Source organism: Astatotilapia calliptera, chromosome 7, assembly GCF_964374335.1.
Source record: "Astatotilapia calliptera chromosome 7, fAstCal68.1, whole genome shotgun sequence".
In the NCBI taxonomy this organism is placed as follows: Eukaryota; Metazoa; Chordata; class Actinopteri; order Cichliformes; family Cichlidae; genus Astatotilapia; species Astatotilapia calliptera.
Genome location: NC_137428.1, coordinates 45536372 through 45556311, shown reverse-complemented (window position 1 = coordinate 45556311; position 19940 = coordinate 45536372). Strand labels below are relative to the sequence as shown.

The 19940-nt window shown below is 37.7% G+C and overlaps 2 protein-coding genes across 3 annotated transcripts in view; both read right to left on the bottom strand.

Moving 5' to 3' along the window:
• LOC113026200 (carboxypeptidase A1-like) overlaps window positions 1–7959 on the bottom strand; it is a 14137-nt gene extending 6178 nt beyond the window's left edge. The window contains exons 1-8 of the mRNA XM_026174704.2: window positions 7763–7959; window positions 7085–7166; window positions 6775–6909; window positions 6561–6668; window positions 4007–4108; window positions 3616–3717; window positions 3378–3488; window positions 1017–1107 (exon numbers count right to left, since the gene is read on the bottom strand). Coding sequence (XP_026030489.1) covers window positions 1017–1107; window positions 3378–3488; window positions 3616–3717; window positions 4007–4108; window positions 6561–6668; window positions 6775–6909; window positions 7085–7166; window positions 7763–7839 — 808 coding nt within the window. The 5' untranslated portion in view covers window positions 7840–7959. The remainder of the gene's footprint in view (window positions 1–1016; window positions 1108–3377; window positions 3489–3615; window positions 3718–4006; window positions 4109–6560; window positions 6669–6774; window positions 6910–7084; window positions 7167–7762) is intronic.
• Window positions 7960–8973: 1014 nt separating this feature from the next.
• Window positions 8974–19406, bottom strand: cpa5 (carboxypeptidase A5). Of its 2 annotated transcripts, none has more exons than XM_080304564.1 (12): window positions 19332–19406; window positions 15140–15338; window positions 14200–14281; window positions 13866–14000; window positions 13670–13771; window positions 11492–11593; window positions 11216–11317; window positions 10971–11081; window positions 10627–10717; window positions 9969–10168; window positions 9758–9842; window positions 8974–9309 (listed from the first exon to the last, which is right to left on the bottom strand). In XM_080304564.1, the coding sequence occupies exons 2-12, from the start codon at window positions 15205–15207 to the stop codon at window positions 9122–9124; spliced, it is 1266 nt and encodes a 421-aa protein (XP_080160690.1). In that variant the 5' UTR covers window positions 15208–15338; window positions 19332–19406; the 3' UTR covers window positions 8974–9121. The 2 variants fall into 2 exon arrangements, with proteins under 2 accessions (XP_080160690.1, XP_026030490.1); XM_026174705.2 differs by lacking the exon at window positions 19332–19406 and adding an exon at window positions 16140–16399.
• Between the last annotated feature and the right edge of the window lie 534 nt (window positions 19407–19940).

Below are 19940 nucleotides of genomic sequence, written 5' to 3'. Positions count from 1 at the left end.
CAACATCGGAGATCTCTGTCCAGAAGAGCGCAGTCCTGGGAACAGCTAAGATACTGCGCAGGACCCTCAAGCTCCCAGGCCTCTGGTAGAGGACCCGAGCTTGAAGGATGAACCGCCCGCGGGGGCGTGCTGGGTGATATATATATATATATATATATATATATATATATATATATGTATATATATATATATATATATATATATATATATATATATATATATATTTAAAAAAATCTGATGAACAATATCTGAAACAGGAAGAAATCAAGCAAAGACCTGACATAGGACATGAGAGATGCACTTGACCTTTCAGTTCATAATTCATTAAAATCTCAGCAGAAATGGTCAAATTGGAAAGGTATATTGAAAACCCATTAAAAAATAGAAGCAGGAACTATTCCTCAAGACCACTTAAAGAAATTACAAGAAACTTTGGCTAAGAAATGTCATACTGTGTTAAACAGTGATGGCAGTCATACCAAATATTAATCTTTAAGTTGTTTTTACCATATATACTGTATGTCCGCATAGTGTGTGTTCAATAAATCACTGCACCTATTTCCCACTTTCCTACAAAAATATGAAGAATGAATTGCACAGTACTGTAGTACATACTGAACTATATGTTGTAATTTGCTGCAAAGACATTGTTGTTAATCAAAATAAAGAAAAAATTATATGCATTGTCCAAACATTTACTAGTACTCTATTATTTACAATACTTCATTATTTGTGTGTATTTGCTGATAATTTGTACAAAAAGACAAGAAAGACAAAACTAAGAAATACTTTTTAAAGTCACTTTCTCTTTGTCTGTGGGGTTTTACTAATGTATTGATTTATTTCCATCTTGAGGCTGGAAAAAAGGTGATGTTACTAAAGTTCAAATTTTTTGAAGAACAATACTGAGGAAGTCAGGAATGCCTCGCTCTAAAATGTATTCACAGTAAAAGTAAAACTGCAATAACCTGTTACATGAAAACATGAATACATGCATATTTAGATAAAAGATATACCTCCAAAACCAGCTTTCCAGTTCCTGTTGGGATCAACACCAACACAAAGGGACCCGGGATTAGGTTTTCTGGTCTTACGCCACATACGGGACTGGAAACATCAAAGCATCCCAATATGTGTGGGTTATTAGTTTAATTGTTAGGTATATTTACGTTAAGCTTTGATTTAACTTTAAATAAACACATCCATTATCCATTCAGTCATCAACTACTATGGTGCAGTGGTTAAGACTGTTGCCTCACACACTCTAAAAAGTAATTCAGAGGCTTAGTAAATATCACTATAAATACAGTATAAGTTAGATGAGCCTGATAAAATCTATGAATATTCTTTTAGTAATTATTTGAGTTTGATAAGTTGAAATAAATGTCTAAAATGTTAACTTATATGTTTGTGTTAAATTAAGGTATTCATTTACATTTATCTCAGTCAAAAATTCAGCATGTGGTTCACAGAATACCTTCTTTGCATGTACTTAATATTTTTGTTTAAAATTGAATCAAAAGAAATAGGTATCTATACTCATCAGTATCTTGTACCAAAATCATTAATTATTCAAATCAATATTATTTATTGTCAGCAACTACAACTGAAAAGTGTAAGTAAAACACGATATCGTAGAGTAATTGAGTACCATGAGCCTTTTTCATTGTTTTGTTCATTTTGTTTTTTAAATACTCTGAGCTTTTGTGTTTGCTCTCCTGGTTTGCCATTTATCCTTCAAGTATGTAAGGTTTTGAGCTAAAAGGGAAAAGGCTCTTGTCTTTTTAGTGCTTGTTTATTTCAAGTTATTGCCATGTTTATGAAAATTACATTTTCATTTGGAAAAATGTTTAACATGTGGTCATTTTTCATACATGTATTATGAAAAACACAACTACATATTAGGTTGTTTGGTTTTTTTAGACTTAGACTACCAGTGAAATACAATAACATTCATATTTGAAAGTTAGGGGGTGATCAAGAGTCCTCAAGAGATCGAGGCTCAAAGGTTGGCAGTTCATCTTGTAATAGGAAGGTTGCCGGTTCAAGCCCCGGCACCGACAGTCTCGGTCGCCTACTGGTTGCCTACTGGTGGTGGTCAGAGGGCCTGGTGGCGCCACTGTCCGGCAGCCTCGCCTCTGTCAGTGTGCCCAAGGCAGCTGTAGCTGCAATGTAGCTTGCCATCACCAGTGTGTGAATGTGTGTGTGAATGACTGAATGATTCACACACACATTCAGTGTGAATGACTGAATGATTCACACACACCTTCAGTGTGAATGACTGAATGTAGTGTAAAGTGCTTTGGGGTCCATAGGGACTAAGTAAAGCGCTATACAAATACAGGCCATTTACCATATTTAATATTAAGTACAATTTTAATTACGTTCAGTTTACAATATTAAGTAAATGGAACAAAATTTCGGATTAACTGACCATCTCTATTTCAGTTACTTTGACCAAGCATGTCAGTGTTATTTACTCAATTTTTTCATGTTTGTGTAACAACTACAATTATTCATTTCAACTTAACATGTTTAAGCTTTAGTTATATTCAATTGATCAAGTATATTGAACAGATTTGACTGGTTTCGAAACTACTCAATATTTTTAAGTGCAAAAGTGTTGCCTCAAAAATTTTAAGTAAATGTCAGTTTTAGTTTTTAGAGTGCACCAAGGACATTCCTTGTGTGAACTTTACGGGCAATGCTGTGTGGAATTTGTATGATCTCAATTTTCAACTTTTGCTGGTTTCTGCTCCAGTTTCCACCCAAAGACATGTTCATTTGTTTAACTGCAAATTCTAAATCCTGTATATGTGACAGGTAACACAGTAGCTGAGCCCCTCGTGAATGACTGAGCTTCTCAGCCTATCACTAAGATAAATCTGCCCACGGTGGAAACATAGAGTGGCAGCCTCATTTTTAAGCTCAGCTCCTTCTTCACCACAACAGATTGCACCAGTTCGTATGTAAACCTCCCGTTTCACCCCACATCATAAGACCCCAAGATAGTTAAACTGTCCATATAAATTGTGAACAAAAACTGTGACAGAGGACAGCAGTGCTGGTGTCCAATATCGGCCAGGAATTGTTGTTTTTTTTAAATTATTGCTGTATTACTGTCAATACAGACCAAGCTCTCACTGCGATTGTACAAATATATAGGATATTACACCTTCTGATAGTACAGAGTTAGGGTTAGAATCATTGTGATGTCCTGGACTTTACAGGGTTTAAACAGCTAGTTTTTGTTTGTTTGTTTGTTTCTTCTAATTATTATTTTTTTATAGAAGATAATATTGTAAAAATGTAACAAATTCATGTCAGTCCCTGAAAATGAAACTATGATGTGAAAAGTCTAACTATGACAGACTCACATTGGTGTGGGTGAAGGCGTAGCCATCAGGGTTGGTCACAATCTCCAGAAAGATGTCCATCTGATTGAGGACTGCGGTGAGTTTAGGGTCACGTCCAAAATCAGTCACAATCTAACAATAAAAATCAAAAGGACACAATTTTGAGTGTAATCAGTTAGCTATTGGAATTTGAAGAGACAGAGAAGATCAAACAACAACAAAAAAAGTATTGATGCTAATAGCCAGACTGCCAAAACACCTTCTGGGCAAACCATAGTCCGCTGGCCTGGGTGACCCATTCTCTTGAGTGGATTCCAGTATCAATCCAGATGGCAGGGCGGTTGGTTCCACCAGTGCTGAACTAAAACATGGGAAAGGAAAGCATGAGGTCCGTCCATCCATCCATGCACCCAGCTAGCCATTCAATTCAGTTCAATTCCATTTATATTTATATACTGCCAAAAAACATCGACAGCAACCTCAAGGCGCTTTATATTATAAGGTAAATGCCCTACAATAATAATCCATCCATTTCTAAAGGCTAATAAATTTAAAGGTACTTGTTGTAATAACAGGGTGTTTGTTCTTTTTAAAGAGCATGCATTCATTGCCATGATATTCATTCAGTTCTTTTTCAATAGCAGGTTTACCTTGAGCACATTAAGGGGACGGTCCTCATAGCTCTGACCAATCACTATCTTGCTCACCAAGTTGGGGTTCTCAGCCACCAGCATGTCCTGAAAGGAGTAGATCTGAAAGACAAGTGAAGTCTTAATAGATAAGCACCAGGTAATTGTTATACAGTGGTCCCTTGTTTATCGCGGGAGATACGTTCTAAAATGACCCGTGAATGATAGGTGAAACCCGCGAAGTAGCCAACTTTATCATTATTATTATTTCATTTTATTTTTTACATTTATTAGATGTCACTAGACACTTTATACACTTTTCTCAGACAGGCGTGAACATTTTCACACTTTTCTCTCCTGTTTAAACACTCTCAAAGTTCGAACCTTCATAGAAAAATAAGTCCAGTATTATAGAATGAAACCAAAGATCAAACCCTGTTTCCAGGTCCAGAACATGGGAATAGAGCAGCTGCGAGAGAATTCAGTATTAATGAGTCAATGGTACGGAAGTAGAGGACGCAAGAAGAATGAGTTGAGTAAAGTTTGACTTATCTGACTGTTTGGTTTCGCTTAATTGGCCTTATAATCCGGTGTGCCTTATGGTCCTTCCTTTAGCATGTTCATAAGTCCAACTTTTTGTGCGATGGTTAGCATCTTCCTCTGTCTTTTGGGTGCTACCGCAGGTGCCTTTGGCCGTGCAAAATGTTTCGTCGACAGTGTTATGTTTGTTGGGGAGAAAACTTACAAACATACAGTACAGCACTTCAGTCACACTGCTAGCGATCGAAGATTTATGCAAATCTGACAAGCTGAACGCATTCTGTACTGTACAGGAGACACGGCACGGAGATTGATTGACAATGGTCTACAGCCGATCAGGACGCAGAACACAATGCACTGTAAAAACAAAACAAAAACAAAAGCATGCAAAATTGCACAAAAAATCTGCGAAACAGCGAGGCCGCGAAAAGTGAACCGCGTTGTAGCGAGGGACCGCTGTACATAGCTCAGCACTCAGAGACTCCACTCTGTGACTTTATGTGGTCTTTCACTTTGTGGCTGAGTTGCTATGGGTCCTAAATGCTTCCTCTTTACAATATTATCACTTATCACAACAGAGAATATCTAGGAGGAAAGACATTTTACAAACTCACAAATGTTTTAAAGGCAGACTGCACAGCTAGGCACTTGATTTAATACACTGGTGACCAGAGATGGGCAGTAACGCATTACTGTAATCCGATTACTTTTTTCAAGTAACAAGTAAAGTAAGGGATTACTATTGCAAAAACGGTAATTAGATTACCGTTACTTTCCTGTAGGAACACTGCGTTACTAAAACCGTGATTTTTTTTTGCAAGAACGTCTCATGACAGTGACGTAAGCGAGTGCGACATTGGTGACAACAGCTGTGTGCAGATCAACAATGGATAATATATCGAGTGCGGGAGAGAGTATGAGCATGCCGTGCGTTTAAAGCGTGAAAGTACTGACCTTACTTTGAGTTTGATTCCATAAAAAGTGACAAAAACATTAGTGTCCGTTGTGCGTGGGAAGAAAACTTCTTTTTACAGCAAAAAAACCCCTAAACTTCCGAGCAAGCACCGAGTGCGCTAAGAGGTAATGGGAAATTCACAGAGAAACTCGCAGATTCTTCCACTGATCGCTGCAGCACACCTGCACCAGGGTAAACCTCCGCCTACCCTACTCCTGCTATACAGGTGAAAATAGAGCAAAAGGACCGCTGAGTCTTTGATGTTATTTATTTTCTGCTGTGTTTTACTTGCATCTATTTGAAAGAGTGTAAACACAAAACATATTTTATTTTATGTGCTGGAATGTGCAGAAAATAGGTTTAAATGTTAAACTAATTTATTCAAGTCAGAATGTTGCATATAATAACAATTTTTTTAAAGATTAAAACTAATAAAACAACTTTTAAAAGGGGACCTTTCCATTTGATTACATTTTGTATGATGGATTATGTAGAAAAAGTAGAATTGGGCTGAAAGATCTATCGCTTTATCACCTCTTCAGGTTGTAAATCGTGTTTTTAAAAAGTAACTAAGTAACTAAGTAATTAATTACTTTTGAAAATAAGTAATCAGTAAAGTCACGGGATTACTTTTTGGGGGAAGTAATCAGTAATTAGTTACTGATTACTTTTTTCAAGTAACTTGACCAACACTGCTGGTGACAGTTGGAATGAAAACGCCTGAATTCAACTATTGAGCGAAATGGCCAAACATTTTTGTCCATATAGTGTATATGTTGAGAAAAATATGGTAAACATAAGTGAGTAACAAAGTTATTTGCAAGTCTGAAAAAATCATACAACAATAATAAGCAGTTAACGTCACCTTTTCAAAAATCACTGGGCTCCAATACCTGCTATTCTCAGACATATAAGAATATATTGCATATGTTATTGTATATAACCAAGAAAAAAAAAACAATACTCATCACCTTTAGTGCCAAGACTAAGGTCAAAATTATTTTTAAAAAGTTGCTGTCTCAAAATATTTGTAATTATCCTTTTACTTTTTACTTATGAAAAGGAAAAGTGTTTGCTGACCTCACTGAGGTTGTGGTAGCTAGAAAAGTCAAAGTTATCAGTGTTTCTGGGCTCAGGGACATGGGCTAAAGCAGACTCCATTGCTTTTTGCTCCTCATCCAGCAACACCTGCAGGACAGTAGCACAGTTATATGACCTCTATCAGAGAGGTACTCTCAATCTCAAATCCAGGTGCATGAGTCAGTCCAGGTTGATTCCAGGTGTCATACGCTACCTGCAAGTCTTTAATCATGGTGGAGAACTGTATATCGTAGGCTTTCAGGTAACGTTTGACCATCTTTAATTGATGTACTGGAACTCTGATATCCACAGGAAAGCCCACATCACTCACTTCCCTCCAGATGTCAAGCTAAAAGAACAAACAGTCATTATTCCCCAAACTGAGTTGAATTGCAATCAGTTTATTAGAAAAAAAGGTTCGGCATAAAAAAAATGGCGTGTCATGTGACATAACTGAATCTGTTCTTTCTATTTAAATTTTTTTTAGATTTGTCTTGACAGTGATGTCATGGGTGATAAATAACCTCCTGCTCTATCATGTTGTGCAGGTCCTTGATGAGAGACAGATGGCCATCACTCTTTGGAACGAGTCGAAGGACCTGATGCCTGCAAAAAGAGAACCACACTGTTTTACTGTTTTTTACTCAACTCAAGCATTTGCTAAGAAATTGGTACAGAGAGGGTGAAATAATGGTTTCTCAAGCTTGGTGGGTGCTGCTTCTTCAAAAGTTGAACTGTGAGAAATTGTCGTTTGTCGTTTGTTGTTGTTGTTGTTGTTAGTGTTTTCCAATGTCCTAGGCTCTTTCAAGCTGCCATTTTCTATGAAAGGTGCTCTTTAAATAAAACTATTCTGCTTTGAATGGGAATTCATGACTTCCCAGTGTTCAGCTGATTGCATTAGGTTATCAAAGGGGAAGCATTACACTTTAAATAATTAAATGTACAAATATACATATAATATAGCGACAGTACTCTATTAAAGTTTTCAAACGCAAAAATTGCACAAGTGCACCCAGGAGATATGTTGCTGTTTTAAATGCAGTGACTAGTCAGGGTGGTTTAAATCAAAAATGCTGCTGTCATTATTTTTTAACACATCCTTACTTTACTTCTAATGCTCACAGCTTTTACACATTCCCATGTATACAGCTGACTTTCACCCTACTCCAACAGCAGCGAGAGGTTCGGGCTGGCCCACTTACCCATTAAACGTTTCTTTTCCAAGAACAGCCACAAAGAGCACAGCGAATGCGAGGAGCTTCCTCATCGTGGCCAGCATTGTGCGACCAGTTCAGGGTTTAACACCATCTTTTTAAGTGTGCAGAGTCATGTGATCAAGCCACAGCCTTGTTGAAGTTCATGGTTATACATGTTTATCTTTGGCTGACTCACAAGAACGATTGCATCATGGATTTTGACACAGTGAAGTTCTGACCAGTTTGAAAAAAAGGGAAGATTACTCTTTTGCTTTTTTCATTTTATTTTTTTACAGACAGCTTGTGACGTACTACATGGATTATGTGGAAGTCCATCATTATTGATTAATCTGTGGATAAATTGATCATTAATCAGCATCCTGAAATTGCTCATATGTACATCTAAAAAAAAATATCTGACATATCTTGTCATATCTGACAAGCTTGACCCCAAGATAAGCTTTTTCAGTAGAAAGCTATCTAGCTATACGATTAACTAAATAATTAACAGAAAGATCTGCATTCTTTTTAAAGGCCTCTTCATTGCATTGACATGTGGAACAATTTGCAACTCAATCAATAGATTTTTGTTACATGTTTTATTATTATTGTTGTTGCTTTAATAGAATTTATCAGGGGGATAAATGTATTTAAATGCTTTCTTTCATCTGTCAGAATATATTAACAGACGGCATTCACGGGCCTGCCATAAAAAAAGCAACAGTTTTCGTAGTTCCGAATTTGAAAATATTTTGTCTGGAGCTCAAAATGTAAATAAACTGCTGACCACAAAAGTTCCTGTATATGTCTAATGTTTCATCTTCCTTTTTGCAATGATCACGGTGGCGCTGCAGTTTTGGGTGAGTGGCATAAAGTGCATGAAATACATGGGTTGGATGGTGGTGTGTGGTGGTGTCTCAGCTGCAGAGGGAGAGGTGGAGTGGAAGGTTCGGGGGGCTGTGGAGAGCCTGGCTGGCACAGGTGGGATATGTTTTCTAATTCTGCCTCTCCTATTTATGCAGTAGTGCCCTGGGACCAAGGCGATACAGTATGCTGAGCAGCTGGCAATGATGCTGCAGCTACGCTTTGCAACGTCTGAAAAGTCACATTACATTGAGAAAAATAATAAAAGAAGCACGCAACCCAGCACACAGTGTAGGGACACTCCTGAGGCCTGAATGTGCTACAGTGCAAGCAGGATCACAAAGAAATTCAGCTTTGATTTTGGATTGTGTTTATTTGTCTTGTGGTTTTGAGAAAGTTTGAACAGCCCTCGATCGTGATGGGTTTGAATTACTCTTAGGATGGAAAAAAGGGGGCACATTTCCCAAATGTAGGATTTCCACTTTTATACACGCACACAGATCAGTATGGGTTCTTGGAGGTGTGATCCATGATGGACATCAGAGCCAGCCAAGTCTCCTGAGCGTTGGGGATGATCTGAGATGCAGGAAGGAGGAAGCCATAGCGACCCTCATCCCTCAGCTCAAAGGTGTACGAGTACTTGATGCCCTGTTCGTAGGTCCAGTCAATGGTGTTACCACTGGCTTGGTCTAAAATTAAAATAGGCATTGTTAAAACAATGAAACGGTACTGTAAAAAAAAAGAAAGAAAGAAAAAAATGGAGATCCTGAAAAAGCTTTTAATTTCAAGGCAATAATGTTTAAATACATAAAAAAAAAACCTTGCACCATTTGTACATTTAATTTTAGCACAGTTTATACTTATGCATGAGTGGTGGTTGGTTGGTTCATAAACACCAAAAAACTGTCTGAAGTACAGACCTGTGTCGTTTTACTTTTATACAAATGGCTACAATTTAAAGCAAGTTTGAGATCCCTGCCACAACTTTTTTTGTATACACTATTTAATACCACTATATTTGCATTTGAAGAAATTAAAGTTATAGGAAAAGAAGAGAAATATTCATATATCTGGTCATTATTAGGCAAAATAATGTAAAAGAAGTCTGTACTGGTAAGTAGTGTTGTTTAAACTTACAGATAGTGTCAATGATGCTGCCGTATGTGTATTTGGTACCATACAGGGAGGTTAGATCACTGATGGCCTTTTGAGCCACCTTGTGCTGTAGAAAGAATATTATCATACTTTTTAATAAGGACTTTTGACAGAGCCCAAAGAAGATATAAGAACTATCATAAAAATAAGAATTCTAAAGAAAGAAATTAAATCAGAAAGATCTTTTTTATACCAGTTCTGCCGCGTCATTGGCAGGAGTGCTTTTGTAGCCATAGGGATACATGAGCATCTGAGAGTAGGAATGGATGGAGATGAAGGCCTTGATGTTGCCATGAGACTTCACGAAGTCCACAATAGACTTGACCTCAGACTCAGAGTGTGCACTGGGTCCACGATAGGTTTCTGAGCAGGGGCTGCTGCTGGCACCAGGTTCTATTTATTAATATAAAGAAAACCAGACAAACAGACACTGTGGTAAAGCATTAGAATGTAAAAATATGAAAGACATAAGCCAGGGGTGCCCAATCCCGGTCCTCGAGAGCTACCGTCCTGCAGCTTTTAGATGCATCCTTGTTCCCACACACCTGAATCAAATGAATGGCTTGTTATCAGGCCTTTGCCAAACATGATGGCATGCTGAAGAGATCAAACCATTTGATTCAGCTGTGTTGGAGTAGGGATGCATCTAAAAGCTGCAGGATAGTAGCTCTCGAGGACCGGGATTGGGCACCCCTGACATAAGCAATACACACACACACACACACACACACACACACACACACACACACACACACACACACACACACACACACACACATATGATCATTATTACCTCATACAGTGGCTGTTAGTGGCTTTAAATACAAGTGAATGGCAGGGGAAAATATTACCTCCAAAACCAGCATCCCAGTTCCTATTGGGATCAACTCCCACACAAGAAGAACCAGGATTGGGCTTCCTGGTCTTACGCCACATACGATTCTGAAACAGTAATGTTAGTCTTTGCTTGAAGAAAGATATTTTATTCTATATGACTCTCAAAATTTAATTCATTGTGCAAAACCGACTAAATACACCATTACTAATTCATCTGTATCATCTTGTCAGCTTAAGCTAATTGGGATAAGCCCTGAAAAAAATGTTTAAAAGTAAAATGAAGGTTATAAACAGACATTTGGTTGTACAGCAAATTACTCTAAAACAAATCAGACAGTAGACAGTATGAAAGACTCACACTGCTGTGGGTGAAGGCGTATCCATCAGGGTTGGTGGCAATCTCCAGGAAGATGTCCATTTGACTGAGGATTGCAGTGAGGGCGGGATCCGTTCCATAATCAGTCACAATCTAATGACAGGAAAGCAGAGGACACAATATTCAGTGCAACCTGTAAGTTGTGAGAAGTGGCAGAGACACAGACAAAAGCAACAAATGTTAATAATATTATTAAAGAAAATGAAAAAAAAAACTAAAAAACCCACCTTCTTAGCAAACCATAGCCCGCTGGCCTGAGTGACCCACTCTCTGGAGTGGATTCCAGTGTCGATCCAGATGGCAGGACGGTTGGTTCCACCAGTGCTGAACTACAAGACAGGAAAGGAAAGTAGCAAACTTCATTACAAATAAAAAATGAAGAGCAGCATGAGGGTGAAAACTCTTGCCAGAAGAGTATAGGAGGTTTTGTCTTTTTTTTTTATTTTAATGTTCGTTCAGCTCTATTGTGCAGTTGTAGTTTTGCTTGTTTGTTTGTTTTTTACCTTGAGCACATTAAGAGGACGGCCTTCGTAGCTCTGCCCAATCACTATCTTGCTGACAAAGTTGGGATTCTCAGCCACCAGCATGTCCTGGAAGCTGTAGATCTGAATGAAAGACACAATAATGCATAAGCATCAGTTGAGTGCGACATGATTCTGTACCACTGTCTGGCCTCAAATGTCATGGGGATTGCAACATGATGTAGATCAATAGGGAAATGCTAAATGCTAGGATTGCTATTAACATTCAGTTTAAATGTCACTGAAATATTGAGCACCAAGTTTCCAGTGTTGGCACATTACACACTGTACATGGCCCCATACTTTTAGAAATAAATGTCCTTTGTTGTGCTTCAAAAATGTAATTGACATTGTTCACATGAACAGATAGAGTACAAGTAAGTTCCTCCCATAGTGATTGGTGCAGTAGTTAGTACTGTCGCTGCACAGCAATAAGGTTCTTGCTTTGAACCCCAACTGGGGTGTTTGCACGGCCTCCCTATAGATATTCTCGATATGCTCTCTATATGTTAGGTAAATTGATGATTCTAAATTGGCCATGAATGAGAGGTACAATGGTTCTTAAAATGTATAAGGCATTGTATTAATGCATGGTTAAATGTGGCTTGTAATCAGTGTTGGGTAAGTTACTTTAAATTAGTAACTTAGTTACATTACTAGTTACTTCTATCAAAAGTAACTCAGTTACTTCAAGTTACTCGTTACTTTCAGAGTAACTAGTTACTAGGGAAAGTAACTTTGGTTTTACTCAGAATTCTCTTGTTAATGTGTTGCTTCCGTAACTGGATACCCAGCAAAATTGCCAGTCTTCTAGCTTGCTTACTTGCCACAACTGCACTGTGCCACCTACCAATAGAAAGAAAAAAATAATGTGCACATTTCCACGAGAGAAATCCCACACCTGATTCTATCCTGGCCTGCTTTTTACATCCAACACAAAAACTGCAGTCGTGGTGCTTTCGATTGTACTCAGAACTCGGAAATTCTGCCTTCTGAATAGGAAGATGTAGGTAACACCAGACTGCAGATGAGCTGCTTACAGGGCTGGACTGGGACAAAAAAATCGTCCCGGGCATTTTGACTAGATTATAGGAAAAATCCTAAAGCCTTTGAATGAAAATAAACACTGTTGTGACAGTGATGTACACTGTTTTGATGGTATATATGTATCAATCTATCAATCGTTTGTTGTAAGACTCAGATAATTATTTTTTAAAAGTGAGACATTTTAAATGAGAATAAGAAAGTATTTCTTTGTGCCCCCCTTTTCCCTGTTAATGCCCTACATGGACCCCTGGCAACACTTTGCTAGACCCGTCCCTGCACAGTTACCAGCTGTCAGCTATACTTAGAAAAGGATCCTGGTGTTATTTGTCTCTCAGAAACAGTTCATAACTTCCCTTCAACTCATTCATGTTAACTAAAAGGTAAACCTGTTTCTCCATCACAGCTCTGATGATTCAGTAAGGACATCTCCTGGTTTCATCTTCATGTTTCCCTCTCATCACATATCCAAACCGATATCATGACCAACAGGTTTACAGCTGTGGCTCCAGCCAACATCAGCTGATACTAGAAATTAATATTAAATAAATTCTAACAACAGCTGATCAAGCTTAAAAGTGCTAGTACGAGTAACGCGTTCCCGGTTTTAGCATAATAACTAGTTACCGTGCTCGTTACCACAATAATAACGTAGTTACTGTAACGCGTTACTTAATAACGCGTTAGTCCCAACACTGCTTGTAATCTTAAATACTCTCAGTGGTCTCTAAGACCAGAGAATTGCTATAAAAATGCAAGTCCATTTCCTTGCCCTTCCTTGTCAGTCATGCCACTCGCTAGCAAAAACACTGCATAGAATGAAGCATCAGGTTAAGCTGCTTAGCCAAAGATGATAGCTTTTAATCAGACAAAAGGAGATACTGGTAATAGTGTGTGAAGCATCAGAAAGAAAAATGTCACAGCTGAGGGATCCTGACACTCAGTATGCTATATTTGTATGCTATATTTTATTACAAATTTAGCACATTTGAAAAAACTTTCAAAGAGTTTATTTGCTTTTTCTTACTGCTTTGCATGGGTTAGTGAAAGAAAATACACAGTTGGCTACAATCTATTCACTGGATAACAGTAGCCAGAGGAGTTTTGTGTACTTACCTCTTCAAGGGTGTGGTAGTTAGCGAAGTCGAAACTATCAGTGTTTTTGGCCTGAGGTACACGAGCAGCAGCCATCTCCTTCTGCTCCTTATCCAGAATCATCTGCAGTACAATGATAGATTTCATACTATTAGAGTTACTGAGCAAAACTATTAACAGAAAAAACTCCAGGGTGTATTCTGATCTTATAAGCAACCTGGAGGTCTTCAATCATGGCGGAGTAGTCAATGTTCTGTGTCTCAAGGTAATCTTTGACTGACTTCAAGACATGGAAGGGAACTCTGACATCCACGGGATTAGACACAGTAGTCACCCCCCTCCAAAAATCCAGCTGAAAGAACAAAAATATATTAACCAAAGCATACAAAAGAAGTTTCTACTCAATTTAGAAAACTTATAAAGATAAAAATAGAGCTATTAAGGCATTTTTAAAAATTTGTGGTTTTGTTTGTTTTCTTCTTTCTTCTTCTTTTTAAAGTTTATTTTAAACAGTGGTGGCTGGTGATGTCATTTAGTGGCTGATAAATTACCTCGAACTCCATCATTTCCTCCAGATCCTTGATAAGAGACAGCTGGACTTCATCCTTGGGAACAATTCGAAGCACTTTGTGCCTGCAAACAGCAAACAGCTAAGTTTTACAGCCTTCTACTCAGCGTATCTTGCTTGTGCAGAAAAAAGTCATTTATTGTGAAACCAGAGTTATCAGTTTAGGTATCTCAACCAGTTCTCATCGGCAGGCATCAACTGGATGCAGGAACAGTCCAGGTTTTCTAGGCACTGCATATTAGCTATTTCACATACTATGTATATATACTATGTAAAACTGCAAGAAAATTTAGATTTTAGGGTTTTATTCATGCTGTAGCAACAGAGGGGTGTCGGATAAATTACATACATACAGCACTATTTTAAATAACAGGAAGTGAGAAGCCTTAAGCTTCATAAAGTTGGACGTTATAAAAGACTGCTTGCCAGTGTTTCCTCTATAAACTATTTTTCAGTTTGAGAAAAAAACTGTTTGTCATTCCACACATTGCTGGGACTGATAGCATAAACCTGAATTCTGTTCTCTGATCCACACTTCAATCTGTGTGAGTTTGCAGGCTGAAATATTGGTTTTTGGATCTCTACACATGCATAACCTTGTGTCCTTATCAAAAAATGTATGATGCAGCTTTTCTTTTTTTCCAATCGGGAGTGTCCGAAAGTAAAAAAAGGTTGAAAGTAAAGCGCTTGGTCTTTCACAGGGACAGCAGCTAGCCACAGCTACAGATACATAGATGACACCTGGGTCAATATCAAAACCCAAGAAGTAGAAGCATTGCTAATGACTGATTAATTCAATCATGACTAATTCATAACTCTTCTTAAGGAAACTGATGATAGTGCCTACGTTTGCTCAAAAACACTGATTTACTTTAGTCTTTACTTAGTAGATAGTCTTAGATTTAGTCGACAGGTCCACTTACCCCTCAAATGTCACTTTGCCAAAAACTGCCACAAGCAGCGCAGCGAACACGAACAGCCCCCTCATCATGACCAACAGTGTGAACGTTGGGCCAGAAACAGACGTTTATGGCTGCCTCTGCCACCTGATATATGCCCAAAGGTTGACCTTGCCAGAGTTCAGAGAGCTCTGTCACCGGCTGGTCCTTTTCCCACACCAGCCTAGAGATACCAGAACCAGAAGTTGCATCATACACACATATTTTGAACAAACTGAATTTATGTTTAGTTTACAAAATAAAAGCACTGGTGCTAAATTCAATCTTAGTCTGACTGAAAACACTTTTTTTTAACATGGGTCCTCATATGGGGACATTACATTTAGGCTGTTCTGCACCTCCTCCTTCATTCTGCTCAACGAAGTGTTTAATACTTTGTTACACAATTGTCCCCATGATTTTTAAAACAAACAAACAAACAAACAAACAAAAACCTTGGAAAGAAATGCTAACCTTTGGTACTTATCAGGTCCATCTAATCCCAAATCGGTAGGAGAAATTACAAATGCATCACAAACAACAACTTAGGTCACAGGAGGAAAAGATTTTAAAAAATCCAATGCATTTCCTTTGCTTTGCTTCATTATGAATGCGTCCAGTGTAGAAAGAGCTCATTAAAACACCAGGGAGAAATACACAGCTTAATCATTTCATGCCTAAATTTGTCACTCTGTAAACTTTCTTTTTATTATTATTATTATTATTATTATTATTATAAAAAATACTCATGTAAAAAATGCTCTAACATCTTCAAACCGTTTATGTTGTCACAAATGCTAGCAATACACACACACACACACACACACACACACACACACACACATATATATATATATATATATATATATATATATATATATATACACATATATATATATATATACATATATATATATATATATATACAATTGTATAAGTCAAGAACTCAAGAAGTTTATTGTAATTTCGTATGGTGACACCCTACCTGAAATGGAATACTGTTTCTCACCAGCCTCTACAGCTTAAAAAGCAAAAAGCATGATAAGAAAAGCAAATAGCAAATCCTCAAGAATTTTGTTTGATGGCTTAGTCGATGTATTAGTTGCTTAAAGATAAAAAAATAAAAATAAAACCTGTCACACTTTTCTTTAAGAGATTTTAACAAGATATTTGGGAAATAAGATAACTTGCTTTCTCATGAGAATCAGTGAAGCTAGCCAGCTTAGCTCCTCCCATAGTTGCTGTAATGTTGTCATGCAATAACTGGGAACTATGTGCACACACTGCATACGGTCAATGTGCTTTTTTAACTTCTTATTCAGTTTCCTGCATGGCCTATTTATGCTCTGGTTTTAGAATAGAATAGAATTCAACTTTATTGTCATTGCACATGCACAGGTACAGGGCAACGAAATGCAGTTTGCATCCATCCAGAAGTGCTTTAGTGATATAGATATATTACAATATATATTAGCAATAATATAGATATGTAAGTATATTACAGGAATGGGTCTATTATGGTATGTTATAATGTACACGGTATGAAGTATGTTGTGAATGTTCTATAACTATAAGTATGTACAGGCTGTAGTGAGTACAAGCTATGTACAGGCTATGAACAGGATATAAATCTGAAATAAAAAAAACTATACAGAAATCTGAGATATACAGTTATACAGAAATGGGGACTATGCAAGTTATAAACAGTTGTAGGATTAAAAATTATCGTATGTACAGAATGATTATTTACACAGAACTATACAGTAGTGCAGTTAAGATAAGTGAGATATGTGGATAATTTCTACAGAGGCTATATAAAGTGCAAGTGGTTGTGAGTGGTGGTTCAGTCCATGTTATCATTGTATTGTGTTGTCACTGATGAGGCCAATCACCGTGGTGTCATCTGCAAACTTAATGATGGTGTTGGAACCATCAGCATGTCTGCAGTCGTGGGTGAAGAGGGAGTAGAGGAAAGGGCTCATCACACAGCCTTGCGGTACACCGGTGTTCATTGTGATTGGAGATGAGCAGTGGTTATCCAGCTGGACATGTTGGGGGCGGTTGGTCAGGAAGTCCAGTAACCATTTGCAGATGAGGGAACTGATGCCCAGGTCTGTCAGTTCCCTGATGAGTTGTGAGGGGTGGATTGTATTGAATGCTGAACTGAAACAGCATTCTAGCGTATGTGTTGTTGTTGTTGTTGTTTATATGCAAATAGAGGTGATGCTCAGCAGATTTTGCTAACTTTTGATGGAGCGAGGATAGCTGTTTCCACAGATTTATTTAACCTGTGGGTGTTTATGATATAAACTGGCAAAAATTTATTTAATCAAACACTAAGACATCATCATCAGAATACACGGCTTTAATTTTGCTATGAATTTTTTTTTATTTATGACTTTATTGTTGAATAATATATTTATACAACCATATTTAGTCACTGCATCCTCATTGCTTTTCCCCATTTTATTGTTTGAAAAACAAAAACGGTACTTTATGTGAAATAGACAGATTATTTGGATGAAAAAACAATGAAACATTAATAAATCATAATCCACTATTAGCTGGTATTGAATGGCTGGCTTAAATGCTGTTTACAGCTCAGGAAGGAATCTCATTGTTCAACACAAAGCAGTGTTCTGAGCTTCCTCTCTCTTACTGGTGGAGCAGCTCCACAGATGAACTGCATCAATGAGCTAAATTCAAACCAGCTGCCTGGACACATGTACTGTGAACCCTGCATGTCAATAAAAATATTTCCAGACATGAGATAACTTGTTTTGTAATGGTACAAAAACTTTACATCTGGCGTTTTAGCAGGTGTGAGGCATTAAGAAAAAGACACCTACCAAATGTTAGTTGAATTTTCCCTGTGAAGACAGGAGGCATCAAAATCATTTTTTTTAATATGCTGGGCATCAATACCCAGCTTTTGTCTTGTTTTCTTCCCTTACACAGTCACCTTTAGTGGATGTAGTTCTTGGGAATGTTGACCTATTGAGGAGTAAGTATTGAACAGCTAAGACATTTGACAATTTGAAATGCCTTTAAAATTCCAGCATTCTAGCATCTTGGATTCCTTCTTAATGCCTGATTTAAAAGATATCTATGACATACTTGGGAATTTAAGAATTGAAAGGAAATTTACAAGGTAGCAAAGTAACGTTACTCACTAATGCCACCTCCCTCCATTGGCTGTCTTCTGTCTGCTATCTACAAGTTTTTCCTATGCAACCAAGCTGATAAGCTCAGTGCAGAGGAAAAATAAACAGTAAAAAGCATCTGCAGAATTCACACAGACTTACAAAAACAAAGCAGGCAGTATCTTTGATCCATGTGTCTGTTAAAGTTTCCTTGAACTGAACTTAGCCCCTACCAAAGTTTAGAGAGATAATAAGTGCATGAAATGTGAACTATACAAAAGAGTGTAAAATCTGTTGAGGTCACAGTGATGCAGCACTTTGAGAGTGTACAGCTTCCTGATATTCTTGCGTGTTTGGGTGGGGGGAGCTGAAAATCAGCATGGGAGGGTAAGTCCTTCCATGCATCCATACAGTTATCTGTAGGGTGAAAGGTGGGGCACACTCATTTGAACTTTTTAACTTTGGTTACTCTCTCATTTTATGTGTGTGATTTTTAAAAAGTATTATAGTTGGTGTATTCTGGTTCAGGGTCACTTTTAAGTGACCCACTTTCCATCTTGGAGTCACATTTAACAGCATGTCTTCGGACATGATGCGATTTTATTAGGGTTTGGATGCAGCGATTGAATGAAACAGTTGCCTGAGAGTTTACAGGCATACCAGAAAACATAGATCAGACATCACAGGGAATGAGAGCATCGGCGAAAAAACTGCATCAAAACACGGTTCTTTAACAGTTAACACGACAGATCAAGTGGCCGGGTGTGACAGTGCTGCTTCCACTAAACCAACACACAGGAAGTTGATAACGACTATTGTTTCCTGTCACTGAGTCAAAACTGCAGCTGTTTCGGTTCAAACCACAAACATTAGTTCAAAACACGGACCAGCTGTAAGTCTGCGGACAACGAGTCCTAAGATTATTTCAGTTGCTATATGTGATTAAAAATTAAATTTCTTGTCTTGTCACAAACAAATTACCACACCGTTATCAGTGTATAATTAGATAATTTAATAATTTAGAATGTATTTACACATAAAGATGAGGGTCGGAGGAAAAACCGTAACTGCAGCAGGTTGAATGTGTCAAATACACTCACATCCTTTGTTAGGTAAAGACACGCCCTGTTGTTTCCTGGTTGGCTACCCTGTCCTCCAGTGCCTCTTTTTTGTACTCTTATTGGTTAAGACGGAAAATCTGTCAAAACGGAAGTCCCGCCCTGTTCAAACATCAATGAAAAGTGTACGGGACCTCCCGAGTGAAAGTAAAGTCAAGCTAGAAAGGAAAGAAAGAAGAAATGAGGCAAGTCCGGAAGTAATGAAAGTGTTTTTTTCACAGTAAAAGCGCCAGATGAACCCAAATTGTTGGAAAAGATTAAATAACTGCAGTGTCGTGACTAGTTAACACCAGGCTCCAAGTAAGATAGTTAAAGCAGGTCTTTCCATCACAGTTTATCTTTTATATGTCTTTGAGGATTATAAATTGATAGACATACTAATTTTGACCAATAATAAGCATACCCAAGTGTTTACAGGTGTTTACAATAAATACTGTTTTGGTTAATTAATGTGATTACTGTGCCCATGTTTACTATTTCATGCCAAAATAAATATATAGTCAACAGAACCAATTATTATTTGTC

What these genes read in the sequence shown, in the direction of transcription:
- cpa5 (XM_080304564.1), bottom strand. Translation starts at nt 15,207, where the DNA reads ATGATGAGGGGGCTGTTCGTGTTCGCTGCGCTGCTTGTGGCAGTTTTT. An exon ending in AGGAAATGATGGAGTTCGAG is followed by an intron (nt 14,001 to 14,199) that starts GTAATTTATCAG and finishes TTGTTCTTTCAG; the next exon opens with CTGGATTTTTGGAGGGGGGT. An exon ending in GTCCTCTTAATGTGCTCAAG is followed by an intron (nt 11,318 to 11,491) that starts GTAAAAAACAAA and finishes CCTGTCTTGTAG; the next exon opens with TTCAGCACTGGTGGAACCAA.